This window comes from Phyllostomus hastatus, unplaced genomic scaffold (genome assembly GCF_019186645.2).
Source record: "Phyllostomus hastatus isolate PE091 unplaced genomic scaffold, TTU_PhHast_1.1 phas_contig_62, whole genome shotgun sequence".
Taxonomy (NCBI): domain Eukaryota; kingdom Metazoa; phylum Chordata; class Mammalia; order Chiroptera; family Phyllostomidae; genus Phyllostomus; species Phyllostomus hastatus.
Window position 1 is genome coordinate 19,518,909 of NW_025333921.1, and position 26,257 is coordinate 19,545,165.

General features: G+C 39.3%; 1 protein-coding gene and 1 pseudogene across 2 annotated transcripts in view; one reads left to right on the forward strand and one right to left on the reverse strand.

Moving 5' to 3' along the window:
* The window catches only part of PTPN9 (protein tyrosine phosphatase non-receptor type 9), an 85,275-nt gene that overhangs the window by 11,882 nt on the left and 47,136 nt on the right, over window positions 1-26,257 (reverse strand). The window contains exons 6-8 of one of the 2 annotated variants that reach the window (XM_045848555.1): window positions 21,303-21,413; window positions 19,037-19,365; window positions 4,372-4,465 (exon numbers count right to left, since the gene is read on the reverse strand). In XM_045848555.1, the coding sequence (XP_045704511.1) occupies window positions 4,372-4,465; window positions 19,037-19,365; window positions 21,303-21,413 (534 nt within the window). The remainder of the gene's footprint in view (window positions 1-4,371; window positions 4,466-19,036; window positions 19,366-21,302; window positions 21,414-26,257) is intronic. The other variant, XM_045848556.1, reaches the window with a different exon arrangement.
* LOC123825116 lies at window positions 13,627-18,945 on the forward strand (annotated as a pseudogene).

The window sequence follows — 26,257 nt, forward strand, 5'->3', positions numbered from 1 at the left end:
GGGAAAAATAAGGATGCACATTATACATGAGTAGTACTAATTTCGTATCTATATAAATGTTTTTAATTATTTTTATGCTTATGTGTTAAAGGGTAATACTGGAAAGCAATAATGATATCTGTATGTGAAATAATACCCTAGAATATAATAACAGGTTTTGTTTCTAAATAAAAGTAAATAAAATTGAATTAAAAAATTAAAACAAAAGATTTTTTCCTGAAAGTTTTGGCCAAAAATATGGGTGCGCATTATACACAGCAAAATACAGTAACTCAAAATGGATCACAGGTGTAATGTAAGAGCTAAAACTAAAAAGTTCTTAGAAGAATATACAGGATTAAATCCTTTTGACATCAATTAAATCTTTTTTTCATTGAGTTAGGCATGGCCTTCTTAGATATGATACCAAAGCACAAGCAATGATAGAAGAAAAAAAACAGATCAATGCAACTACATTGAAATTGAAAACTTGTGTGCTTCAAATGATATCATCAAGAAAGTGAAAAACCCCACAGAATACATGTATTTTATAATAGATTTGCTTTTAGACTATATAAAAAAATCTCACAATTCAATAGTAAAAAGACAACCCCTTTTAAAATAACCATTCCTCCAAAGAAGATGTACAAATGGTCAACAAGCACATGAAAGATGTTTGACATCATTAGCCACCAAGGAAATTCAGGTTAAAACCACAGTAAGATACTGTTTCATACCCATTAGGATGGCTACCGGTAAGAGAGAGAGAACAGTTTGGCAAACATGTGGAGAAACTCTGAAACCCTTATACATTGCTGGCAGGAATGTAAAATGGTATAGTCACTGTGGAAGAGCCTGATGGGACCTCAGAATGTTACAAACAGTTATCAAATGACATAGGAGTTCTACTTGGGAAAATGGAGTTTGTTTTTCAGGTGATAAAAATTTTCTAAAGTTGATTGTGGTGATGAATGCACAATTCTGTAAAAACATTTAAAAAACCATTGAATTATATACTTTAATAATGGGTAGATTGTATGGTATGTTGATTATATATCAATAAACCTATTATTTACAAAAAAGGGAATCCATTAAGACTTGCAGGACTACAGCTTAGAACCACAAGGGAGGCAAGCCTAGGAAACTCAGCAGGACTCCCCATCAATGCTGCTAACACACGAGGGCAAAACTGTGAGTTATGAAGGAAGAAAGCTATACCTCATATCTAGGACCATCAACATCATGGGCCACTCAGCCAGACTCCATTACTATCTGAATATTCAATGACTAACAGCTTTATAATTCCAGGAGTAAATCTGGTGAAAAATTCACTAATAAATCTGAATCCTCCATTTATTATGGAAATAAAACCTCTGCCAATATTTACAGTATTGAGAAGGATCATAACTCAAGTGATGATCTTCAGACTTCTGGCCCAGATGAAGATGTAGGTAGACACTGTGCCTCCTCGCACAACCAAAAAATGAACAACAAAGTTAAAAACAAAAAAATAACCAGAACTGCCAGGAAATCCAACTGTACGGAAGTCTAACAACCAAGGAGTTAAAGAAGAAACATTCATCCAGACCGGTAGGAGGGGTGGAGATGGACTGCTGGAGTGGAGAGGACTCATGACAAGGCGGTGGCTGGAGGACTGGGGCTGGTGAGGCAGCTGGTGGACAGGGAAGTCCCATATTTATGTTCAGATAAACTGGGAGGAACAAATGGGGAGCAAGATAGACCGCACAACCCAGGGTGCTAGAGCAGAGAAAGAAAGCCTCAAAACCTCTGACTGTAAAAACCTGTGGGGTTTGTGGCAGCAGGAGAAACTCCCAGCCTCACAGGCGAGTTCATTGGAGAGACCCACAGGGTTCTAGAACATACATAAACCCACTTGCCCAGGAATCAGCACCTGCAGGGCCCAATTTCCTTGTAGGAAGCAGGTAAGTGACTGAAAGGCAGCCGAGCCGAGCAAGTGGCATTGTTCCCTCTCTGAACCCTCCCCCACTGACAGCACCACAATGCAGTGACCTGAGTTGCCCCACCCTGGTGAATACTTAAGGTTCTTCCCCTTACAATGTAACAGGTGCACTGAGACAAAGAAATATGGCCCAAATGAAGGAACAGATCAAATCTCCAAAAATAGAACTAAGCGATAAAGAGATAGCCAACCTATCAGATGCACAGTTCAAAACACTGGTATTCAGGATGCTCACAGAAATGGTTGAGTGTGGTCACAAAATAGAGTAAAAGTGAAGGCTATGCTAAGTGAAAGAAAGGAAAACGTAAAGGGAACCAACAGTGATGAGAAGGAAACCGGGACTCAAATCAATAACATGGACCAGAAGGAAGAAATAAACACTCAACCAGAATAGAATGAAGAAACAAGAATTAAAAAAAAAAATGAGGAGAGGCTTAGGAACCTCCAGGACAACTTTAAACATTCCAACATCCGAATCATAGTGGTGCCAGAAGGAGAAAAGGAAGAGCAAGAATTGAAAAACGTATTTGAAAACAAAAATAAAGGAGAACTTCCCTAATCTGGTAAAGGAAACACACTTCTAGGAAGTCCAGGAACCCCAGACAGTCCCAAAGAAGCTGGACCCAAGGAAGCACACACCAAGGCACATCATAATTACATTATCCAAGATTAAAGATAAAGAGAGAATCTTAAAAGCAACAAGAGAAAAGGAGACAGTTACCTATAAAGGAGTTCCCATCAGACTTTCAGTTGATTTCTCAAAAGAAGCCTTGCAGGCAAGAAGGGGCTGGAAAAAAGTATTTGAAGTCATGAAAGGCAAGGACCTACATAACCAAGATTACTCTATCCAGCAAAGCTTTCACTTAGAATGGAAGGATAGATAAAGTGCTTCCCAGATAAGGTCAAGGGAGTTCATCATTACCAAGCCCTTATTATATGAAATGTTAAAGCGACCTATCTAAAAAAAGATGATAAAAATATGTACAGTAAAATGACAATAAACTCACAACTATCAATAACTGAACTTAAAAAAAAAACAAACTAAGCAAACAACTAGAACAAGAACAGAATCACAGAAATGGAGATCACGTGGAGTATTGTCAGTGAAGAAGGGGAGGGAGGAAAATTGGCAGGAAAGGTACAGGAAATAAGAAGCATAATTGGTAGGTACAAAATAAACAGGGGGAGGTTAAGAATAGTATAGGGTCCAGGCTGGTGTGGCTTAGTGGATTGAGCACTGGCCTGTGAACCAAAGGATCACTGGTTTGCTTCCCAGTCAGGGCACATGTCCGGGCACATGTCCAGGTTGGGTCCGTGGCTGGGGGTGCATGAGAGGCAACCACACACTGATGTTTCTCTCCTTCTCTTTCTCCCTCCCTTCCTCTCTAAAATAAATAAATAAAATCTTAAAAAAAAGAATAGTATATGAAATAGAGAAGTCAAAGAACTTATATGTACTACCCATTAACTAAGGGGGGGGGGGAAATACTGGAAGGAGAGGGAGGTACAGGGTTGAGGGGGATAAAGGGGAGAAAAAAAGAATAGGACAACTTAATAGCATAATTGACAAAATGTTCTTACAAAAAAAAAAAAAGGCCCTCACTGGTGTGGCTCAATGGATTGAGTGCTGGCCTATGAACTGAAAGGTTACCAGTTTGATTCCCAGTTAGGGTACATGCCTGGGTTGTGGGGCATGTGAGAGGCAACCAAATGATGTATATCTCACACATCAATGTTTCTCTTCCTCTGTTTCTCCCTCCCTTCCTCTCTCTAAAACATGAGTAAATAAAATCTTAAAAAAAAAAAAGTAGATACAATTGATGACACCAACACTGATGTTATATGTCTGAATAACATTTTCTCTAAATATCTCTACTAATATATTACATGTGCTTTTAATATGCGTAGATATGACCAAATTAACATATTAAATAGTGAAATCATCTGACCATTTCATCCCTATCCTTAGATATTTATTTATACACTAGCTGTCCAAAACTTTTTTCAAATCTTCTAAACTGAACAATCAGAGGTATTTATAATCGGAGTTGCCTTGTACTGATTGATGCATATACACTCACCAATATGATGAATGATATGACCATGACCGCACAACTAAGGAGTAGAAGGAGAAATAATCAAACATAATCGGGCACCTACAACATACCAGACCTTGTACTATCAGCATTTACATAAAGCATTTCATTTAATTTCCACTTAATACTACCAGATGAGCATACAGGGACTTGCCTATGGTAACACTAGACTAGTTTGTAGCAACATTACAACTCAAATATTGTCTCTCTGGCTTAGAATCCATGTTCTTTCAATCATAGCATCAGTAAACTACACTTTGTAAGTGTCTTAAATTTCCCTCAGTGCTCTTGAGAAGATGGCATTTATCAGTCTACCTGAGTGTGGCCACTTCGTTTTATCAGCTTCACTCTTGTTTGGTCCAGGCAGGGTACATCCCCATAGCGGTTCTTCTCTAGGTTTCCAGGAGACCTGAAGAAAATGAAACAAACAATGCAAATAAAAAGAAAGAAAAAGTGGGGGCAGCGTGTATGTGTTATGTACAAAGCCTGGTAGTGCAAGGTGAGTGTCAATTACTGTCAGGGGTGGTGACACAGAGCTCTTTGTTATCTAGTCTAGGTAATTCCATATCATTTAATATTTTTAATGATAAGCATGTATTACTATGGACATATTTCCATTCAAAAAAGGAAAAGAGAAATAGAGGTATAGCACCAACAAAATTTAGCTACAAATAGAATTTTCTACTACTGCCCTGGCTGGTGTAGCTCAGTTTACGGAGTGCCGTCCTGTGAACTGAAGGGTTGCTGGTTTGGTTCCCAGTTGGGGCACATGCCTGAGTTGCGGGCTAAGTAGTGGGCATGTGAGAGGCAACTGATAGATATATCTCTTGCACATCGGTGTTTCTCTCCCTCTCTCTCTCCTTTCCCCTCTCTTTAAAATAAATAAAAATTTTAAAAAATAAAATAAAATTTTCTACTACTTATTTCCCAAAAGATGTTCAAAATAAATCACTTAATTTCCAGCTTAATATAGTAGGTTGAAACACATGTTTGATGCCACTCCATCCAGCTGCCTCATTAACATTTAAAAAAATGAACTAATCAGTACACAAACCCAAAAGTAGACCAACAGAATTAAACCCATTTGGGCAGAGAGAAATCAGAAGGATTCTGGCTGACTTGGCCAATTACAGAAAGCTAGGATCCACAGAAGTATCTACAGCGAGACAAAATGACTCACCCCTAGAAACCCCATACCCTGGGAGGCAAGGTGAGGCAGAGGGCTAAACCAGAGGAACAGATAAAAATCTGAAGGACAGGCAGTGAGAATACCCTGTCCCATTCTCCCTGTCCTACACTGTCTTAAACTCCTATCCAGGCTTGGACCCTACTGTTACCGAACAAACAAGGGGGGCCTGGGACGATATACTATTACCCAAAAGGAACCCCCCAGGTCCGTTATGTCCACTGCCAGAGGAAAGACATCTCTCAATGCCAGAGATTCGTGTAAAGGAAAGAAAATGTTTATTAAATTCTATACAAACTTAAAGTAGTGACCTAATGTCTTCATTAAAAATCCTAAAGTCCCTTAACACACCCACAAACACACACACAGTCCTTCCTTCCCCCTTTGCCCAGTCTGGGGTACCGTATCTCAGGAAAGGAAATAGAAGTCCATGGCTCAGGCAGTCCTCTGGTTCTTCCCAGTGATCCGTGCTCGGCTGGTAGACCTCCCTCAGTTTCCGGCACCCTCAGCTATGTCGCTGGGATCTCTGCTAAAGCCGGGTGGTGGTTCCCCCTTCTAAAGCTGCGGGGGTCCCCACTCTGGCAAAGGCATGTGCTTCTCTTTCCTCAATGGCTGCAAGTGGGCAGGGGTCGCCACTCTGCCAAAGCTGAGCAGCGGTTCTCTGCTAAAGCTGCATGGTGATTCTCTCAGTGTTACAGAACACAACAAGGGGGGCCTGAGACAATATACTATTATTGAAAGAAGGCCCCAGGTCCGTTATGTCCGCCGCCCTAGGAAAGACGTCTCTCAATGCCAGAGATTTGTGAAAAGGAAAGGAAATGTTTATTTAATGCTATACAGACTTCAAGTAGTGACCTAATGTCTTCATCAAAAATCCTAAAGTCCCTTAAAACACCCACAAACAGACACAGTCCTTCCTTCCTTCCCCCTTTGCCCAGTCTAGAGTACCGTATCTCAGGAAAGGAAATAGAAGTCCACGGCTCAGGCAGTCCTCTGGTTCTTCTTAGTTAGTCCTCCGTCTCGACTGGGAGACCTCCCTGGGTTCCCGGCACCCTCCGCTGAGTCGCCGGGATCTCTGCTAAAACCAGGTGGTGGTTCCCCCTTCTAAAGCTGCTGGGATCCCCACTCTGGCACAGGCACGTGGTCCTCTCTCTCAGGGCCACGGGAGTCTCCACTCTGTCAAGGCTGCGTGGTTCTCTCTCTCTGGGATGCGGGAGTCTCCACTCTGCTAAAGCTGTATGGCTCTCTCTCCTAAAGCAGCACAGTTCTCCCTCAATGGCTGAGGTCCTCCCTATTCTGCTAAAGCCGCATGGTTCTCTCTTTCTCAGGGCTGCGCATGGTTCTCCTTTCTAAAGCAGCATGGTTCTCCTCCTTTCACTGGCCGAGGTCCTCCCCATTCTGCTAAAGCCGCATGGTTCTCTCTTCTCTCAGGGCTGCACATGGCTCTCCTTCTCAGGGCTGCGCATGGTTCTCCCCCCTAAAGCACCACGGTTCTCTCTCTCATGGCCGCCAAGTCTGGGTTTTAAATGCCCGTGGCCAATCTTCCTCTGCAGCCTCATTTCCGACTCCTCCCACACTCGGCTTCACTTGCCAGAATTCGTATCCTTCCAGCTTTACTTTACATCTTCTCCGAGCTCCCACGCAGGCGCTGTAGCTTGGGGGATCTGCCCCCAGTCACGTCTTGGTGGGGAAGTTACTTCCATTCCCCTGGCTCATAGATGATCACAGCTATTTAACACATCTAAGTGACCAGCCAAAGGCTATAGATATGTTAAATGACCATGCCAGAGGGTAGCTGTAAGGCTGTTGCTATGCAAAACAGATCTCAATGGCCCTGCACCATTTGTCCCTTCCCCCAACCCACACCCCGGGTGGGGGGGATGGAGACATCTTAAAATCTCCTGGACACCTTAAGTTCTGGACCCCATTTCAAATGCCCATTTGGGGTCCCCCCTCTTGGCTGCACCCTGTAACATCAGGACTATGGGAGTTCCCACTCTGCCAAAGCTGCGTGGTTCTCTCTCCAATGGCTGCCTTGTCTGGGTTTAAATCCCCATGCAAATCTTCCTCTGCAGCCCCATTTCCGACTCCTCCCACACTCGGCTTCACATGCCAGCACTCTCATACCCTTCCAGCTTCACTGGGCTGCCATCATGAGTCTGGGCAGGTGTGGCCCCATGTCCTGGAGCCAATCATCTCCAAGCTCCCATGCAGGTGCTGTAACTCGGGGGGACCTGCCCCCCAGTTACATCTTGGTGGGGAAGTTACTTCCATTCCCCTGGCTCAGAGCATGGCCACAGCTGTTTAACATATCTATGTAACCAGTCTAAAGTTATAAATATGTTAAATGAGCACACCAGAGGGTAGCTGCAAGGCTGTTGCTATGCGAAACAGCTCTCAATGGCCCTGCTCCATTTGTTCCTTTCCCCAACCCACACCTGTATGTGTGGGGGGTGGGGGGTGGGGGGTGTGAGGACATCTTAATATTTCCTGAACACCTTGAGTTCTGGACCCCATTTCAAATGCCCACTTGGGGCCCCCCTCTTGGCTGCACCCTGTTACACTACCAGGCAAAAGAGTGGAGGAAGTGAATAGACCTACATAAAAGAATTCTGTCATTTGGAGTACAACAACAAGCTAGCTGGTCCTTTTGATCTGAAGATCATTCACGCTAACAGTGCTTCCAAGTGTGTTTAAGAACCCTCCTCCTAAGTGTGAACAGCCAAAGATCTCCAGATAATTTAGGAAAGCTCATAACGCAAAGGGGACCAATTCAAATACTTAGAAGAAAAAAGCACAAAAGAGAGTTAATCAAAGCTGTGATTAAAAGACTTTAATTAATAACCTCGAAGAGAAAAAGATATTGCATACATGAAATAAGACTAGCAATGGTATAAAAAAGAAACAGAGAAGAAAGGCTCTTAGAAGTTAAAAATTATATCTAAAATAAGAATTTTAATAGAAAAAACTAAAGAGAAAGTTGAGGAAATTTCCCAGAATACAGGACAAAAAGTCAAAGTGAAGAAAAAATATATGGAAAATAAGAGCATCATTCTAGATAGGACTTGGCAAACTGGCCTGGCTGCCCGCTTTTATAAATACAAGTTTTACTGGAACACAGCCAAGCCCACCAGCTGAACACTGTCAGTGTGACTGCTTTCACATTATAATAGTAGAGTTGAATGCTTGCAACAAAGACTATAAAGGCCCATAAGCCTAAGTATTTACCATCTTGCCCTTAGAGCGAAAAGTTTGTCAATCCCTGCTCCAGGAAATTCAACCAGACTGACAGGACCATCCCAGAAAGAACTGACATAATACAAGGAAAGAAGGAATGAAAAATAAAAGTTACAGAATCCTAGAACTAAAGAACATAATCCTTCAGAGTAAAAGAACCTATCAAGTACATAACTAAATGAATGAAAAAAAAAAAAGGACCCCATGCCAAGGCACAGCATTGTGACATTTCTATTTTTTTTATTTTTAAAGATTATATATTTTTAGAGAGAGTGGAAGGGAGGGAGAAAGAGAGGGAGAGAAACATCAATGTGTGGCTGCCTCTCATGCACCCCCTACTGGGGACCTGGCCCGCAACCCAGGCATGTGTCCTGACTGGGAATTGAACTGGTGACCCTTTGGTTTGCAGACCCATGCTCAATCCACTGAGCCACACCAGCCAGGACTCATTGTAACATTTTAAACAACTAAGCATAAGAAAAAATAGGATAGGAACATAGAAGACTAAAAGCCAATAAAATGTAAGACCACTAACTCCAGAACAAAAAATGGATTAATGAGAGTTAATATATTTGATTGTGTCATAGCAACCCATTTAGCTCTGTAGTTAAAAAAAATTTACAGTCTTAATCATGTAAAAACTGAGTTTATAATAAATTGTGACATAAATACATTGGAAAAATAGTCAAAAGGGAACTGTAGACAGTCATAAGTGTTAAATGCTTATTTACTATAAAAATTAATGTAAGTATTTTAAGCATTTTATTTAGACTTATGGAAGAAATACCAGATGAAACAGCTACAAGAGTTGAAAACGGATGACGAGGGGAGTGGAACTGAGGTTAAGGCTGATTGCTATTTATTCTGGCACTGATTTTTCTTTACTACTATTTTGAAAAATATTATTCACATACATATTGATTAAAGCAAGGAAATTAATTACAAAGACTACTGATATAAAATAATACTCTACACTGTTCACATATATGGGACAGTATAAACAAAATGGACTGGAAAGAAACATGCCATATGCATATTAGGGGCTGCTTCTGGGAATGAGAATTTATGGTGAGGATCAGAAGGCATTTCAACTTCACAATACTTTCTTGTATATAATAAAAAAGATAACCCTGGCTGGTGTGGTTCAGTGGTTTGAGCACTGGCCTGCGAACCAAAGGGTTACTGGTTTTATTCCCAGTCAGGACACATGCCTGGGTTATAGGCCAGGTCCCCAGCAGGGGGCACACAAGAAGCAACCACACATTGATGTTTCTCTCCCTCTCTTCCCCTCTGTCTATAAATAAATAAATAAATCTTTAAATATTAAAAATGGTCAGTAGCAATTCTGGTGATGGGAACATAGTTGTTTGTCATATTATACTGTACTTTTCCATATTTTTAAAAATTCCCTCTTCCCACACAAATAAGCCCAGCTGACATTTTACAAAGTTCCAAAGAAATCCAATAGAGGAAGGATACTCTTTTCAGAAAATGGTGATGGAGCAATTATAGCTCCACCCCTTCTCCAATCAACCTAAACCTTATACATCATACAGAAATTAATGACTTGAAGACTTAAATGTAAAACATAAAACTGTAACACTTTTAGAAAATAAAAAACAGCAGGAGAAAACCTTTGGAATCTGGGGCTAGGTGAAGTGCTCTCAGACTTGGTGTCAAGAGCGTAATGATGTATAAAAGGAAAAACCAACCCTGGCTGGCGTAGCTCAATGGATTGAGCTCGGGCTGTGAACCAAAGTGTCTCAGGTTCGATTCCCAGTCAGGGTACATGCCTGGGTTGCAGGCCATAACCCCCAGCAACCGCACATAGATGTTTCTCTCTCTCTTTCTCTCTCTCTCTTTCTCCCTCCCTTCCCTCTCTAAAAATAAATAAATAAAATCTTAAAAAAAAAAAAGGAAAAATCGAGGTAAAAGAACTTCATCAAAACAAAAACTTTTGCTTTGTAAGAGACCCTGTTAAAGGATGAACAGATTGGAAGAAAATATTCCCAAACTACGTACCCAACAGAGAATCAATATCTAGAATAAAGAACTCTAAAATCTCAATAGTTTTTTTAAAAAGCTAATAGAAAATAGGCAAAAGACATTTTACAAAAAGAATATACTGATGGCAAATAAGTACATGAAGAGATGTGCATTAGCTATTAGGGAAATGTAAATTAAAACCCCAATGGGATGTCATTATACACCTATCAGAAGAGTTAAAATAAAAAACTGACATTGAATGCTGCTGAGGATGAAAAGAAAATGGATCACTCATACATTGCTGGCAGGTATGCAGAATGGTACAGCCACTCTGGAAAACAGCTAGGCAGTTGAGAAATAAATGAGAAATAAATCTAAACATACAGTTACCATATGACTAGCAATTGCACTCTTGGACATTTATCTCAGAGAAATGGAAACTTATATTTACACAAAACGTAGACACAAACGTTCATAGCACCTTTACTAGTAATAAGCAGAAACTGGAAAGAACCCAGATGTCCTTCATAAGTGAATGGTTAAATGCCCACCCTGCAAAAACAAACAAAACAAAACAAAACAAAACAAAACAACCCCAAACCAAATCAAACCAAATGAAACTGCTCAGCAGGAAGTAAAATAGAACCAGGTATTGAAACACGTGACAATTTACATGAATCTTGAGTGACTTGTACTGAATAAAAAAAGATAATCCCAAAAGGTTATATACACATGTTTCCATTTATATAATAACATCCTTGAAATTACAAAAGTATAGTAATGGAGAATACATTAGTGGTTGCAGGGGTTAGGGATGGGGAGGAATGGGACAGAAGTATGTGGTAATGGGATTCTTCTGTATCTTTTCCTGTGGTGATGGACACGCAGACCTACGTGTATGATAAAAATTACATAGAACTAAACACACACACACACCTTGGAAATGTCTGATAAAACTGGTGGATTATATCAATATCAGGATTTATTATAACATTATGCTATACTTTTAGAAGACATTACCATGGAAAAAATGTGGAAAGGGTACATGTGATCTCCCTGTATCATTTCTTGTAACCGCACGTGAATCTACAATTATTTCATAATAAAAAGTTAAGATTTTAAAAACTCTTTTTGAAAAATGGTGTATAAGGGGACAAAAAAAGGGAGAGAAAGTCTCTTGGTCCATGAGCATCCTGGACAACAGTGAGTACCTTGCTATCTACTTCATCAGCTAAAATGCCAAGGCAGAGTTTGTTCTGTGAGTAGCTCTAACTGGACCTTGATGTAAGATAGAGGCCTGGAGCTGGTGAGGGTTCTAGGTTCCAGCTCCTGATGTAGGAGGCTCATTCATTCAATAAATAGAAAAGATTAGGATGTCCTTCCATAGGACTGGGATGTGTTCTCCAATTGTAACATAATAGCTGGTTTGGGTGACGTCAAACCTGCTTTTTTAATGGGAGGGAAGGAGGCCATAGCAGAATGACATCTCCAGGACCCCACAGCAGAAGTTCCCAGAGCAAGTCAAGAATTCCCAGGACAAGTGTGAATTCTCTTAGAGTAGCCCAGAGTTCCTCCCTGCTCCACAATATATCTCTGATTCAAAACAACAAGGGGAAAAAACTGGGAAAAAATACTGGATGCACATAGGGGTTTTGAACTGGTATGAAAGAAACAAGAGCCATTTGGGAGAAAAGAATACTTCTCCCACTTGATACACGCTCTGCTTCTTCTTCTTTCATTTTCCTTTGCATTTCTGATCTGCTTATCAACTTTTTTCTCAATTGCTTCTCTCTTACTTCCTTTACCTGTTTCCTAACTCATTATTTCCCTACTTCCTTTTGCTAAAAGACTCTCTCCCTGCATCTTCTTTACAGCACAGTGACTAGAGATAGGAATTACAGTGGGGAAGAGGTACTAAAAGAATCATGGATTCCTTAAACATTTAAGGTAGACACGTAGGTGGATATCAGAGTCTAACAACACAGGAAAGCTGAAGTGCAGAGGGGAAACGAACTTGTGAAGTCACAGAGGACATTATGGTTAAGCTGGAATTTAAGCCTGGGAGCCACTGGAACAGTTTCCCCAATTTTCAACAGACAGACCTTGACTTGCAGAAAAAAAAAATTTCTGCTGCAGTCCACAAAGACATGGTAAAATAAAATAATAGCAGCAGTGAGAGAAATGCTCTATGTTCTATTGCCATCAGTAGTTATCAAGTAGCTATTAACCAGTTATAAACTAACCAGGTGTTTTTGTGGTACAGTTTGGGTTGAAGGAAAATCTTATGAGGCTAAATTCCTAAGAGGCAACTCTTCTCTCTTACTGTGAGTTACTTTGTTTCTGTTATGTTTTGTTTTTCTCTTTTTGGAGGCCATTTATAGTCCCTTTCTTCTTGCTGCTGTTGTCAACCCTGACACTAACACAAACTAAGTTCTTTCATGATTCTAAATCCCAAATTTGCAAAGTACAACTGAAGGCGTCCCAGAATAGTGTATGAAGAAAAATACAAAGAGATCAAAGAAAATACAGCATTGCAATTTTCTCTATTTCTTGTGTTTCTTTCAAAAAGCCTTATTGTTGTTAAGATATATTTTGCTGGGAGATATTTCAACTAATTTGTCTTTCTCTGGAAACCAGATGCTTAAAGAAACAGCTTAACTGTAAGGCCTATTGCTGGTGTCTTTAAGAATCATAATCATAGAGGATTTCTGAGACTCGGTTCCCTGAAATACAACTTGTAGTAACTGGAAATGTTTTTGTCAGAACCAGAGGCATTTCCTCACAAACTAGGGATTATTTCTATGCCTTCACAAAGCACTGTAGAACATCTGCCTGGCTTTAGATCTGGAGTTATTAGAGATCATCTCAAGAGAGGAAGATGTTTTTAAAATTAATTTTTGGAGATAGCTTGGGACTGGGGCAGAGTTCCTGGCACAATGCCCCAGTTTAGGTCGTGCCAGCCTCCTGCACCCCACACTGGGAGTGGGCCTTGAGTGCCTTCCCTGCTCCTCAGCAGACCAGGCTCCTACCACTGGCCACCTTAGGAAGAGTCACTGGCCGTGATCACCTCCAGGTACGATATTTCTGCATCTTGAAGATAAGGCAAAATATTCTCTGCAATACATGGATTTCTGTCCCTCTCTGTGAACTAAAGCAATTCAATGTCTCTTCTGAATTGTTTCGGCACTTCACGAATACAAGTTTAATTACTCAGACCTGAAAAACGGGCAGAAACTGGTATCCATCAAAACTTGGTTGATGAGCCAACCCTTTCCAGGTTGCCTCCACCCACTAGATGCAGTGTAGTGCTCTGTTCCACCGACGTTTCTCACTACGAACTCTAAGTGGAAATAGGAAGAGGATTTGACAACATGACTTCTGTCCATCTTGCATGGCACACTCCTGTAGGAACACTGGTGACTATAAAAATTTCAAATCTGGAAAACTGCACTGAAGAACACCTGAAAGCTTTACAGAAAGCTGTGATTCTATCCCACTTTTTCTGGCACCCCAACATTACAACTTATTGGACTCTTTTTCACTGTTGGCAGTTGGCTTTGGATTATTTCTCCATTTATGGCCTATGGTTCAGCAAGCTGACTACTGAGGACTTACTTTCCTGAAAGAAAGAGTGAAACTTTAATAAGAAAACTCTCTTTGGGGCAGTGAGAGGGCTGAACCAGCTGCACCAAAATGACTGTATTCATAGGAGATTTAAAGCCAACCATATCCTCATTTCTGGTGAAGGGCCTAGTGACCCTTACTGGCCTGTTCCATCTGCATAGTTTGGTTAAGCACGGACAGAGACATAGGGCTGTGTATGATTTCCCACAGTTCAGCACATCACTGCAGCTGTGGCTGAGTCCAGAACTGTTGAGACAGGATTTACATGGATATAATGTAAAGTCAGATATTTACTGTGTTGGGATTATACCATGTGAATTGGCCACTGAGCAAGTACCTTTCCAGGATATGCACAGAAAAAATGGATGAAAAAAATGTACTTAGAAACACTGTCTTTTGAAGGCTCATTCCCCTGAGGGCAGCAAAATGGTGAAAGAATTTAATGGCTCAAAAAATATATTGAAAGTATAAAAAGAAGAGTTAGTCACAGCTTTGGGGGAAAAAATTGAGAATAGGTGACACTAAATGTATCTGGATTAAAAACTCAGATGCTGTTACAGTAACTGAAAGGTCCTTCTTATAGCCCATTGGATATCAGTATTTTCCCTCAGTCAGAATCCAGAATGAAGAATTCTTGATCAGATACAGATTCTGGGATTGGAGAAAGTGTGCTTGTCTCCAGTGGAACTCACACAGTAAATAGTGACAGATTGCAAACACCATCCTCAAAAACTTTCTCCCCTGCTTTCTTTAGTGTGGTACAGCTCTCTTTGCAACAAGATCTGAGAAAAGGAAGCAGTTTACTGTCCCATGTATTCTTCAAACAGATGAAAGAAGAGAGCAAGGAGTCCATACTTTCACTGTTGCCTCCTGCTTATCATAAGCCATCAAGGGCACTGCCTCCAGCATCACCTTGGACTGAGCCAGAATGTGATTTTCCTGATGAAAAAGACTCAAACTGGGAAATTCTAGAGTTGCCAAATCCTTTTAGGTCCTATATACTCGACACTTTCTCCCTGCTGCTTTGCTTCTGTATTGCTAGGTACAAATACTGGAATTATACTGGAAAATACAGTAGGTGCACTGGAGAATCTCTTTTAAAACCACCCTATTCAAAGGAGCATGAGTCTGTGGCCCCTTCGGTTAGCTCAGAGTGCTATTACAATTCCAGGGAAACTTTAGAATTTTTAATCCAGATACATTTAGTGTCACCTATTCTCAATTTTTTCCCCAAAGCTGTAACTAACTCTTCTTTTTATACTTTCAATATATTTTTTGAGCCATTAAATTTTTCACCATTTTGCTGCCCTCAGGGGAATGAGCCTTCAAAAGACAAAAGACTTTCTAAGTACATTTTTTTCATCCATATTCTCTACCCTTTCTGATCAGCTATTGTTAGACAAACAGGTTAGTTTATCCTGGCATCAAACTCTTTTCTGGTAGCAGTGAGAATGTTTATACTTTCCCATTTTCTTATGTTAATGCTTATGGTAATATCAAACTGAGTCTCACTCTCATTAAATGATTCACTTGACATATATAGTGAAGTTCTGGTTTGCTTTTTTTATAGGGGCTAAAGTAACACTTTTCTACTTATGTAAATTATAGATCCTAGATTCATGCACCTATGGGAGCTCAATAAAGGTTTATTGAATTGAAAAAAAATAAAATGAAATTTTGAATCCTCCCACAGAAGTGGGAAAACTTGAGGTACTGCATTCTGTCCGTGTATGGTTCAATGCATCAGGGTTTTTTCTTGAAAGGGTGTGCTATATGCTGCTTGAAAGCAAAGAATGGAGACTGGTGAGAGAATATGAAAAACTGAGCATTAGATGTGTAGGCTTGGTGTCCATGTAGCATGTTATGAGGCTGCTATTAGGGTAGCCAGAAATCAGGCACAAGGGAGAAGAGAAATACCACAAATGAGAAAATTGCTGACAAGGCTGATTCTTTGCAGTATGCAGGAACCAGGAATGTCCACAGTTATGATTTGTTAGACAAAGGTAAATGATAAGAGAGAAATGGAAATTTAGAATTTCAAGTATATAATATGTACAGCTAGTTCTTTTTCTTTTTTCTTAAAAATATTTTATTTATTTATTTATTTTTAGAGAGAGGGGAAGGGAAGGAGAAAGAGAGGGAGAGAAACATCAATGTGTAGTTGCCTCTTGCATGCCCCCTAATGGAGACCTGGCCCAAAACCCAAGCACGTGCCCTGACTGGGAATCGAACTGGTGATCCTTTGGTTGGCAGGCCTGCGCTCAATCCACTGAGCTACACCAGCCAGGGCACAGCTAGTTCTTTGGTAGAAAACAGTGGGGAGTACTGTGTTGTAACACAACTGTATAAAGTTACTTTGACTTAATATGGCATCCAGAGATGTGGCTGCAGCTTTATGAGGAAAAACTCCAAAAAGCTTTCCCTTTGAGCATATTTAGAAGAGACACTCATGTGGAAATAGATTCAACTACTTGTTTACCTTGAATTAAACTATTATTAAAACTCCTAGCCGCCTCTCCCTTCTTGCCAGGAAGCCATAATATGTGTTGACTTAAGAATATCTAATCCTGTAGAGAATTTTTATAACAATGTATTTGAGACTTCTGGCCATGATGGAGGCATAGGTAGATACACTGTGCTTCCTCACACAACCAAAAGAAGGATAATAACCAATTTAAAAACAGAAAACAAGCAATTGCCAGAAAACTGAACTGTATGGAAGTCTGACAACCAAGGAGTTAAAGCAGAAACATTCATCCAGACTGGTAGGAGGGGTGGAAATGGGAAGCTGGGGTGGAGAGGATGTGTGGCAAGGAGGCAGCTGGCAGACCAGGTGTTCCATTTTCATGTGCAGACAACTGGAAAGCAACACAGACTGTGCGACCCAGGATTCCAGTGTGGGAAACTGAAGCCTTAAAACCTCTGGCTGTAAAAATCTATGGGGGTTGTGATAATAGGAGAAACTCCCAGTCTCACAGGAGAGTCTGTTGGAGGAACCCATGAGGTCCTATAACATATACAAACACACGCACCTGGGAATCAGCACCAGAATGGCCCAATTCGCTTGTGGGTAGCAGGCGAAGTGACTGAAAGTGGGGCCAGAGCTGAGCAAGCAGAACTGTTCCCTCTCTGACCCCTCCCCCACATACAGCGCCACAATGCAGAGACCCAGGTTGCCCCACCATAGTCAATACCTATGGCTCAGCCCCCTTCAATGTAACAGGTGTGCTGAGACAAAGAAATATGGCCCAAATAAAAGAACGGATCAAAACTCCAGAAAAAGAACTAAGCAATGAGAAAATAGCCAACCTATCAGATGTAGAGTTCAGACACTGGTAATCAGGATGCTCACAGAAATGATTGAGCATGGATGTAAAAATAAAGGAAAAAGTGAAGGCTATGCAAAGTGAAATAAAAAAAAAAAAACATATACAGGGAACTAACAGTAACGGGAAGGAAACCGGGACTCAAATCAACAATTTCAAACAGGAGGAAGAAATAAACATTCAACCAGAACAGAATGAAGAAACAAGAATTCAAAAAAAAATGAGGAAAGGCTTAGGAAACTGTGGGACAACTTTAATCGTTCCAATATCCAAATCATAGGGGTGACAGAAGGAGAAGAGGAAGAGCAAGAATTGGAAAACTTATTTGAAAAAATAGTGAAGGGAAACTTCTCCAGTCTGGTGAAGGAAACAGACAGGCAAGTCCAAGAAGTACAGAGTCCCAAAGAAGTTGGAGCCAAATAGGAACACACTGAGACACATCATAATTAAATTATCCAAGATTAAAGATAGGAAAAGAATCTCAAAAGCAGCAAGAGAAAAGGAGAAAGTTACCTATAAAGGAGTTCCCATAAGACTGTTTCCTTTCTCAAAGGAAACCTTACAGGCAAGAAGGGGCTGGAAAGAAGTATTCCAAGTCATGAAAGGCAAGGACCGACATCCAAGATTGCTCTATCCAGCAAAGCTGTCATTTAGAATGGAAGGGCAGATAAAGTGCTTCCCAGATAAGGTCAAGTTAAAGGAGTTCATCATCACCAAGCCCTTATTATATGAAATGCAAAAGGGATTTATCTAAGAAAAAGATGATAAAAAATATGAACAGTAAAATGACAACAAACCCAACTATCAACAACTGAACCTAAAACAAAAACAAAAACAAACTAACGGGACAAACAACTAGAACAGGAACAGAATCACAGAAATAGATATCACGTGGAGGATTATCAGTGGGGAGAGGAAGGAGGGAGAGTGGGGGAAAAGGTACAGGGAATAGGAAGCATAAATGGTAGGTACCAAAAAGACAGGGGAGGTTAAGGACAGTATAGGAAACAGAGAAGCCAAAGAATTTATATGTACAGCCCATGGACATGAACTAAGGGAGGGAATGCTAGAGGGAGGAGGGGTGTAGGGTGGAGGGGGATAAAGGGTAGAAAAAATATGAGACAACTGTAATAGCATAATCAATAAAATATACTTTAAAAAAAGTATGAGCCAAAATTGACAACAATTTCTGGGAAACAATTTATCAAATGCTCCTGTGAACTATTTTGAAGGATATTATACCTCTCCCTCAGAGAGTAATGTTATACTATAAATACTCTAGAGAGAAACTGCTTAAATGAAAGGACCAGAGATCACACTAAGGACAGGAACAGAGAGTCTACACTTTTGTGTTTTTCCTAAAAATGCCTGCATTTCAGGAAAATATTACTTAAGACAATGTGTCCATTATTACAGGGTTTCTCTTTTGTTACCAAAGACCATCAGAAATTTCAGAGCATAGAATGTGGGCAAAAAGCACCAAAGGAGGACATTGCTCTTCCTGGAGGAAAGAAACCATCACCTAAGTGAGAGTGATGCTCTCTAACACAGGCCCTGAAGTGCAGGAGCTGTTGCCAGCACATGCCAGAGCATGGTGGTTGGACCAACTTTTCCTACTTACATGGAACAATGGAAAGTGCCAACAGGGTTCTCACGACGAATGTCTTCATACTCCTCATATATCCCCTGCTTCTGCCTGGTGCTAACATAATTCATCAGCTCTTGGATGGTCATGGCATGGGGACCTGGAACATGCACTGAGTCCCAGTCTAAAGCAGGAGGGAGGGAGAGCAGGATGATCTCATCGAAGGGATCCGGGTGGCCATTCATCTGGGGTAGGAACTGGAAATTCCAAGTGGCGAGATCCATTTTGACGAACCCACCCAGGTTTTCTGGAAGGCACTCTCTGGGCAGGTGCTGGGTGACCTCAGAGGTTTTCAATATCTGAATCTGGAAGATCAGAAATAACCATGTGAGTATGTGGGGGGAAAAAGACATAGTGAAGATAAAGAACAGATGTCCTTCAGAGATGTAAAGTACAGCACAGAGAATGTAGTCAATGCCATTGTAATAGTTCTGTATGGTGTCAGATGAGTACTTGAAATATTTGGGGGAGGGTGGAATCACATTGTAAATAATGACTGTCTAACCACTATGCTGTACACCTGAAACTAATATAAAATAATATTAGGTTTGGATAATAGGATGAGATGGCCTGAAATACTTGATATAGTTGTCAAAGTAGACAGTCCTGAGATTAAAGTCCTATGAATTTCTCAGACAATTCCCATAACGTGTATCAAATTCACTCCTGGAATTAGGGGCTCTGTTATATGCCTTCTTAAAGAAAGGTAAAGTGAACAAAGGTATTATTTTATACTATTAGCAAGGCGTCCCAGTATCATTTGAGGCAGGTATTCACCTTTTGACTACCAATAGTGCATAGGTAATGGTTATTTTTGTCAACTTTATACTACGTCTATTAGCTTTTGCTTTACTCATAGATTGGTATGGATGTTCTCAAAGATAGGTTTCTATGAAAGTAAGATAAGACCAACCACCCAAACTCAGAGTAGTCCAGGAAAAATGCTAGAGAAGTCATAGTAATACCTAATTCTGCTCTCTGCTGGAACACAGCCATACTGGACCATATTAGCCTAGTTGGTTGTTCTTGAAATCCATGAGGAATGAAGGTGCTGATCTCTCTTGTTGTTGCCTCTTCCTGGAATGCCCTCTTTGAGGACAGCTTACAGCACGAGAAGCCCATCTGCCCAGGCAATGTTCTCCTCCATGCTCCTGCAGAACCACAGTCCTCCACACTTGTCTATCTGTGTCCCCTATCAGAACCACAAGCACCTCTGAGGTAAGGACTGTCTTGATCAACTTTTCATTCCTAGGGCCCAGAGCCTGGACTGTAAAGGTGTTCAATATATTTTGAGTTTATACATGCCTTTATGCTTGTATATAAAAGTGCAAGAACTTGCCTAAGGAGTCTTCTCAAAGAGTTATACTAGGAAAGATCTCCTATTCTGAGTCACTAGATCTCTAAGCAGTTCTACAGAACCAAACATCTTCAGTTTCCTCTCTCAACCTCAAGTCACCCCAGCTATAAAGATCTGCATTGTTATTATTCATACAGCCTCATAAAATCCTTTGCTACAAAAATCTGATAATATTTCACAACTTTATTATCTTATCCTATCATTAAATGTTTCAGATGCCCTTTCTTTCAATGGTAGAAATGAATGAGTAAAACCATAATCTTTCAGTCCTGGAACATTCAGGGCTGATGAATGTTCCAGCCCTTAATTTTGACGATAACAAAATTAAGATAATTTTAGATAACACTTCTGAAGTTAGGAAGCAACAAGCTGTTTTAAAAGAAAATGTCTGGAATATAAGTAGAGACAGAGTGAGAGACTCTCCTCTGCCCCACGTGGTGGTCAAAGGACTGAGTGGTATTTCCAGTTGAACAAATTCAAACACCAGTTCAACTAATGCAATTATATTACATGTTGTTAAATATTAAAGGCCTGTTATAGCAATAGGCTACATTTTGGTAGTAGCTATCACTAAGATACTGATGGGATACATTCCTTCAGTACCATGTTTATGCAAAGTGCTATGACGGGGGTGTACTCAACATAAAGTCTGTCCAGTTCCTGACTTGAAGGAACTTGTAGTACAGTGGGAGAGCCAGCCTATGCTGAGCTGAGAAAGAACAAAGCAGAGAAGACACATGAATGCACTGACAGAAGCAGAAAGTGCTCTAGCAGACAAGACAGCAGGATGGTTTTTGAAGGCAGAAAATTAATTGGTAGGTTTCAACAGCAGGAATGGGAATCTATCTATCCACCTCCAAATAAAATAAAGCTAGCTTGCCTTACCCTCTCACGGACTTTGTCCTTCAGGAGGAGGCTGATAATGGAATAGGGCACTCGGAACCATATGGGGGCTCCCACAATCAGCACTTTCTTCAAACGAGCTGGAAATGCTCCCTGTGGAGAACACATGTGAGGATTTCAAGATACCGATCTGGGCACTGGGCACTGCAACAGAACCTAATGGAAGCTGTGACTATTAGGCCCAAGGTATAGGTTTTCTGAGCTTCTCTCCATTCTTACCCAGCAGGGGGAGTCTGTAGCCTAATTCAGGTTTCACTTGAGTAGCTGAAGAAAAAGTAGTTTAAAAAGAAATTAAAAGCCGATTACCTTTAAAAGTAATGATGTTATATTCTTGTAGATATAAGCTTTATAGATCAAAAACTATTTTGACTTATCAGCATATGATGGAGGACCCCCCAAAATGAATTTATTTATAAGAAATCATTTATTCTTACATGTTTAAACTTCAGTCACCTTTGAAGTACTCCCCATTTCATGCAATACATCTATGGAAATGTTTTTTTCCAGTGCTAAAAACAGTTTTTGAACACATCGATTTTGATGCCTTTTAGTGCCTCTGACTTTTTTTGTTTGTTTGTTTCACCTCTTCCACATCTTCAAAATGTTTCCCTTTGAGGACTTTTTTCATCAGGGAAACAAAAAAATGTCAAAAGTTGGTATGGGCGAGATCCGGTGAACAGGGTGGGTAGGGCACAGGAATCGTGCTGTTTTTGGTCAAAAACTGAACACTCAGCGCAGTGTGGGCAGGTGTGCTTGTAAATCACCCATCATGAAATGGGTACACATGTTGAAAGAGTTTTCAACAAAAATTCACTAAAGCCAAACACAACCTCTCACAACAACACAACAGCAGGTATACAGACACAGACGGCTTCCTAGAACACTTACCTAGAAAGAAGAAGCCTGTACTAAAGGGGCCTGCCTTCCAGAAGATAATTACGTTTTTTTTTGGAGGGGTGCTCTCTCTGATATGTGTGTATCCTTAAGTTTTGCGTATTAAAACTTTAAGGAAAAATTAGATCATGAATCAACTGAATATGAAAGAAACACTTCTCTCATAATTTTACTTTTATTCTGGTATCTGTGTATTTTTAATTTTTTTTTACTGAACTCTTTATCTATGTATTCATTTATTTAATTGATAAATACAATCTAGTGGGCCCAGGTGCAAATGAGGTCCAAAAGAAAAGATGATCTGCACGAGGCATAAGAATGAAAAACAATGACTTTGTAATCCAACGCTCTAGGTTTCTTTTAGTTTCTCAGTATCTCAGCCCTTCTCATAGGCAGAGATACCATGTAATATTGGCAACCTAATGGAGAAGAAATTGTTCCCAAGGAAATAAAAAAATAAGAGAGGAAACTACAGCTAAATATCTTCTATCACTTTGTCCCTCTTCTTTTTCGAAAGGCTGAGTCTTAATTTGACATCACGCTGTGGGTACACTTCAGTTCTATGAATTTTGGGGTCTCCAAACATTCCCTATAGAGAATATACAGCATCCAGAACAAAGTTCTCCAAAGGCCTCTTCACTAAAGTCTGAAAAATTACCTTTCATTTATCTTTCCTGAAAGATGCAACAATTTATTTTCAGGGCCTAAATATATATGGCCAAGGCCCCTTTAACAGCCAGATCAAAAACCAGTCTCAAGAAACGGCTATGTTTCCACAAAATGATAAATAGAAAGTGGAAGCCATTACCTCTGCTTTCAGGGCAAAGAGATACAGACTTAGACCTAGTTCTGTAAAATGACTTTTTTGGCACACAGATACTGCTGATGTAACTTAGTAACACCTTCTAGAAGGCATCTGGCAGTATATATGGCCTTAAAAATGTGTATCCTCTGATTGGGTAATTCCATTTCTGAGACTCTATTCTAAGGAAATAATGAGAAATACAAAGATTTATAAATAAAAATGTTTACTAAACTTTTATCTCATCTGGGGAACACACAACCAAGGTATGTGCCCCAACTGGGAATCAAACCCACAACCTACTGGCAGATAGGATGGTGCTCCAACCAACTGAGCCACCTGGCCAGGGCTATACTTTTATTTTTGACAGTTAAAAATAATACTTTAAAACTGTAAATAATATATGTCGGAAAATGGGTAGTGGCTAACAAAAATGGTGTATCTCTTAATTAAGACTGCTATTTAAAATAAAGATTTCAAAGATTTTTTAGGCTTCCAGCCAAGATGGAGGTATACGTAGATATGCTTTGCTTCCTTGCATAACCAAAAGGATAAAAAATTACAAACTTTTACAGAAAAAAGATTATAAAAATTATATCAAAAGCTAAATAGTTTACTTCTTATAAGTGGGATCGTGAGTAATTTTAATTCTATTCTTTACATTTTATTTTCTATAATACTTTGTATTATTTTTATTTTTTTACAATCTTATTTGAAATGTTTATATTCTTTATTCCAGTAGTTCTACTTCTAGAAATTCACTGCAAACAAATTATTTAATGTACAAACAAAATACAGATATAAAAATGTCTGTTAAAAATGCTTATTATAAGAAATTTAAAAGTCCAACAACATAGAAATGGTTAAATAATTTTCAGTAAATACAGGATAGAGTAATACTCAGCAATTACAACTGCTCACAAAAAAGATGGAGCTTATTGTATATGAAAATTATATAAACATAATTAAGACTGTATTATAAAACCTCCAGAAGTGCCATACACCAAAATGTAAACTGGTTATTTCTGCATGATAGTATCAAAGGTAATGTTTCTTCTTAATGCATATTTGCAGTTGTCCAACATTTTCCACAATCAAATTTTGTCTAATTATAATAGTATTTTAAACAGCAAACTGTATATATGACAAAATAAGCCCCCCTATAAATAATAAGCATGAAAGTATAATGGTGAACACCTGAGTTACAACAGCAGCTGTGCACACACAGCACTCACACACCCTGTCTGCTCATCCTTCTCCCTCCCTATAACTCACTGGTCTTAGAAAAAAGATTATTTATCCTTGGTGTATGCTATGTTTTTATAAATGTATGTATATATTTTTAGAAATCTAAAAAACATGCAAGATAAGTAACTTTAAAACTTTATTGAATGGCATAACAAAAAGACTTTTAAGAAGCTTAGCATTTCTGAATGGGAGAATAAAATACTATAAAGATGTCAATCCTCCCTAAATTAATTTATTAATTCACTATATTGAAATAAAATCCCAAAGTGTTTTATTTCATAAAATTTGACTAAATGACTCTAAAGTTCATCTAATCTAAAGATAACAAAATTTAAAAAAATTTTTTCATCAGATTTATAATTTTGAAAAAGTTACTTCTGGGGAATGGCTCTTGGGTGGCTAAGGGAGGGGAATCAGAGACTTTTCCTTAAATTGTTTTCATAATTAAGACAACTAGTTGTAAACTTCATTTTAAGTATGCATGTTATATATATCATAAACACTTGAATAAAAGCACATGAAAGTATATATAAAGTACTTGTAAAACAGTGAAAACTACTTAGAAATAAAAGATTATGAGAAAGCTTATCCTAGAAGATATTAAACTTTATTATAAGGCTGCAATAAATAAAACAGTGCATATATTAGCCTACCTGGCTAGATAAATAGGACAGGGAGCCCAGAAATAGAAACACCAACTATACAGGAATCTAGTACAAGATAAAGGTATTGTCCCAAGTGAGTAGGAAAAATCTATTAATTAGTAAATGTTGCCAATATAACTACTTGATAGCAAATTATTTTAACTATATTATATATCAAATATAAATGGTATATTATTAAATATAATACATATACTATAGCATATAAAAATTACAATGAAAAATAAAGAAAATAGTATGACAATAGACACCATAAAGTTGAACAAATCATACACTGCAAAAAGTGCTGGTAACATGTACTTAATAATATTTTTTTTTAATGTTTAAAAATGTTTACTGATTTTACAGAGGGGGCGGGGGGGAACATCAATTGCATGTCTCCTGTACTTGCCCTGATCAGAGATCAAACCTGCAACCATTCGGTGTATGGGAGAACACTCCAATGGAGCCACAATAGCAAGGACCCTAATGATATTCCTAATAACAAGTCTTATAAACCAGTAAGAGAAATACTTCAATAGGAAAATGGGTAAAGCATATAAAAAATTTTTAAATAAATAATTAGCCCTGGCATGTGTGGCTCAGTGGACTGAGCACTGGCCTGTGAACCTAAAAGTTGCCAGTTCTATTCTGGTCAGGGCACATGCCTCAGTTGCAGGCCAGGTCACCAGCTGTGGGCATGTGAGAGGCAACCAATAGATGTTTCTTTATCACATCAAAGTTTCTCTCCCTCACTTCCCCTCTCTCTAAAAATAAATAAATAAAACCTTAAAAAAACATGAATATGATTAAAATCTGAATGATAAAATCAATGTTGATGAGATTAGTCAAAAAAGGAGTTAATAGGAGTGTAAATTTGAACCAAGTTTTGAGGGTTATTTGGCAATATTTATCAAAATTTCAAATATATCTGGCTGGCGTAGCTCAGTGGATTGAGCGCGGGCTGTGAACCAAAGTGTCGCAGGTTCGATTCCCAGTCAGGGTACATGCCTGGGTTGCAGGCTATAACCCCCAGCAACCGCACATTGATGTTTCTCTCCCTCTCTCTCTCCCTCCCTCTCTCTCTCTCTCTCTCTCTCTCTCTCTCTCTCTCTCTCTCTCTCTCTCTCTCTCTCTCTCTCCCCCCCTCCCTTCCCTCCCTGAAAATAAATAAATAAAATCTTTAAAAAAAATTTCAAATATAGGTACTCTTAGACTGTACAAATTTACTTACAGCAATTTACCCTGAAGAAATGATTGGTCAAATATGCAAAACTATATGTAAAATGGCGTTCACTGCAGCCTTTAGAATAACCACCCACCCCTAAAAAAAGGCATGTACTTCATTTTTC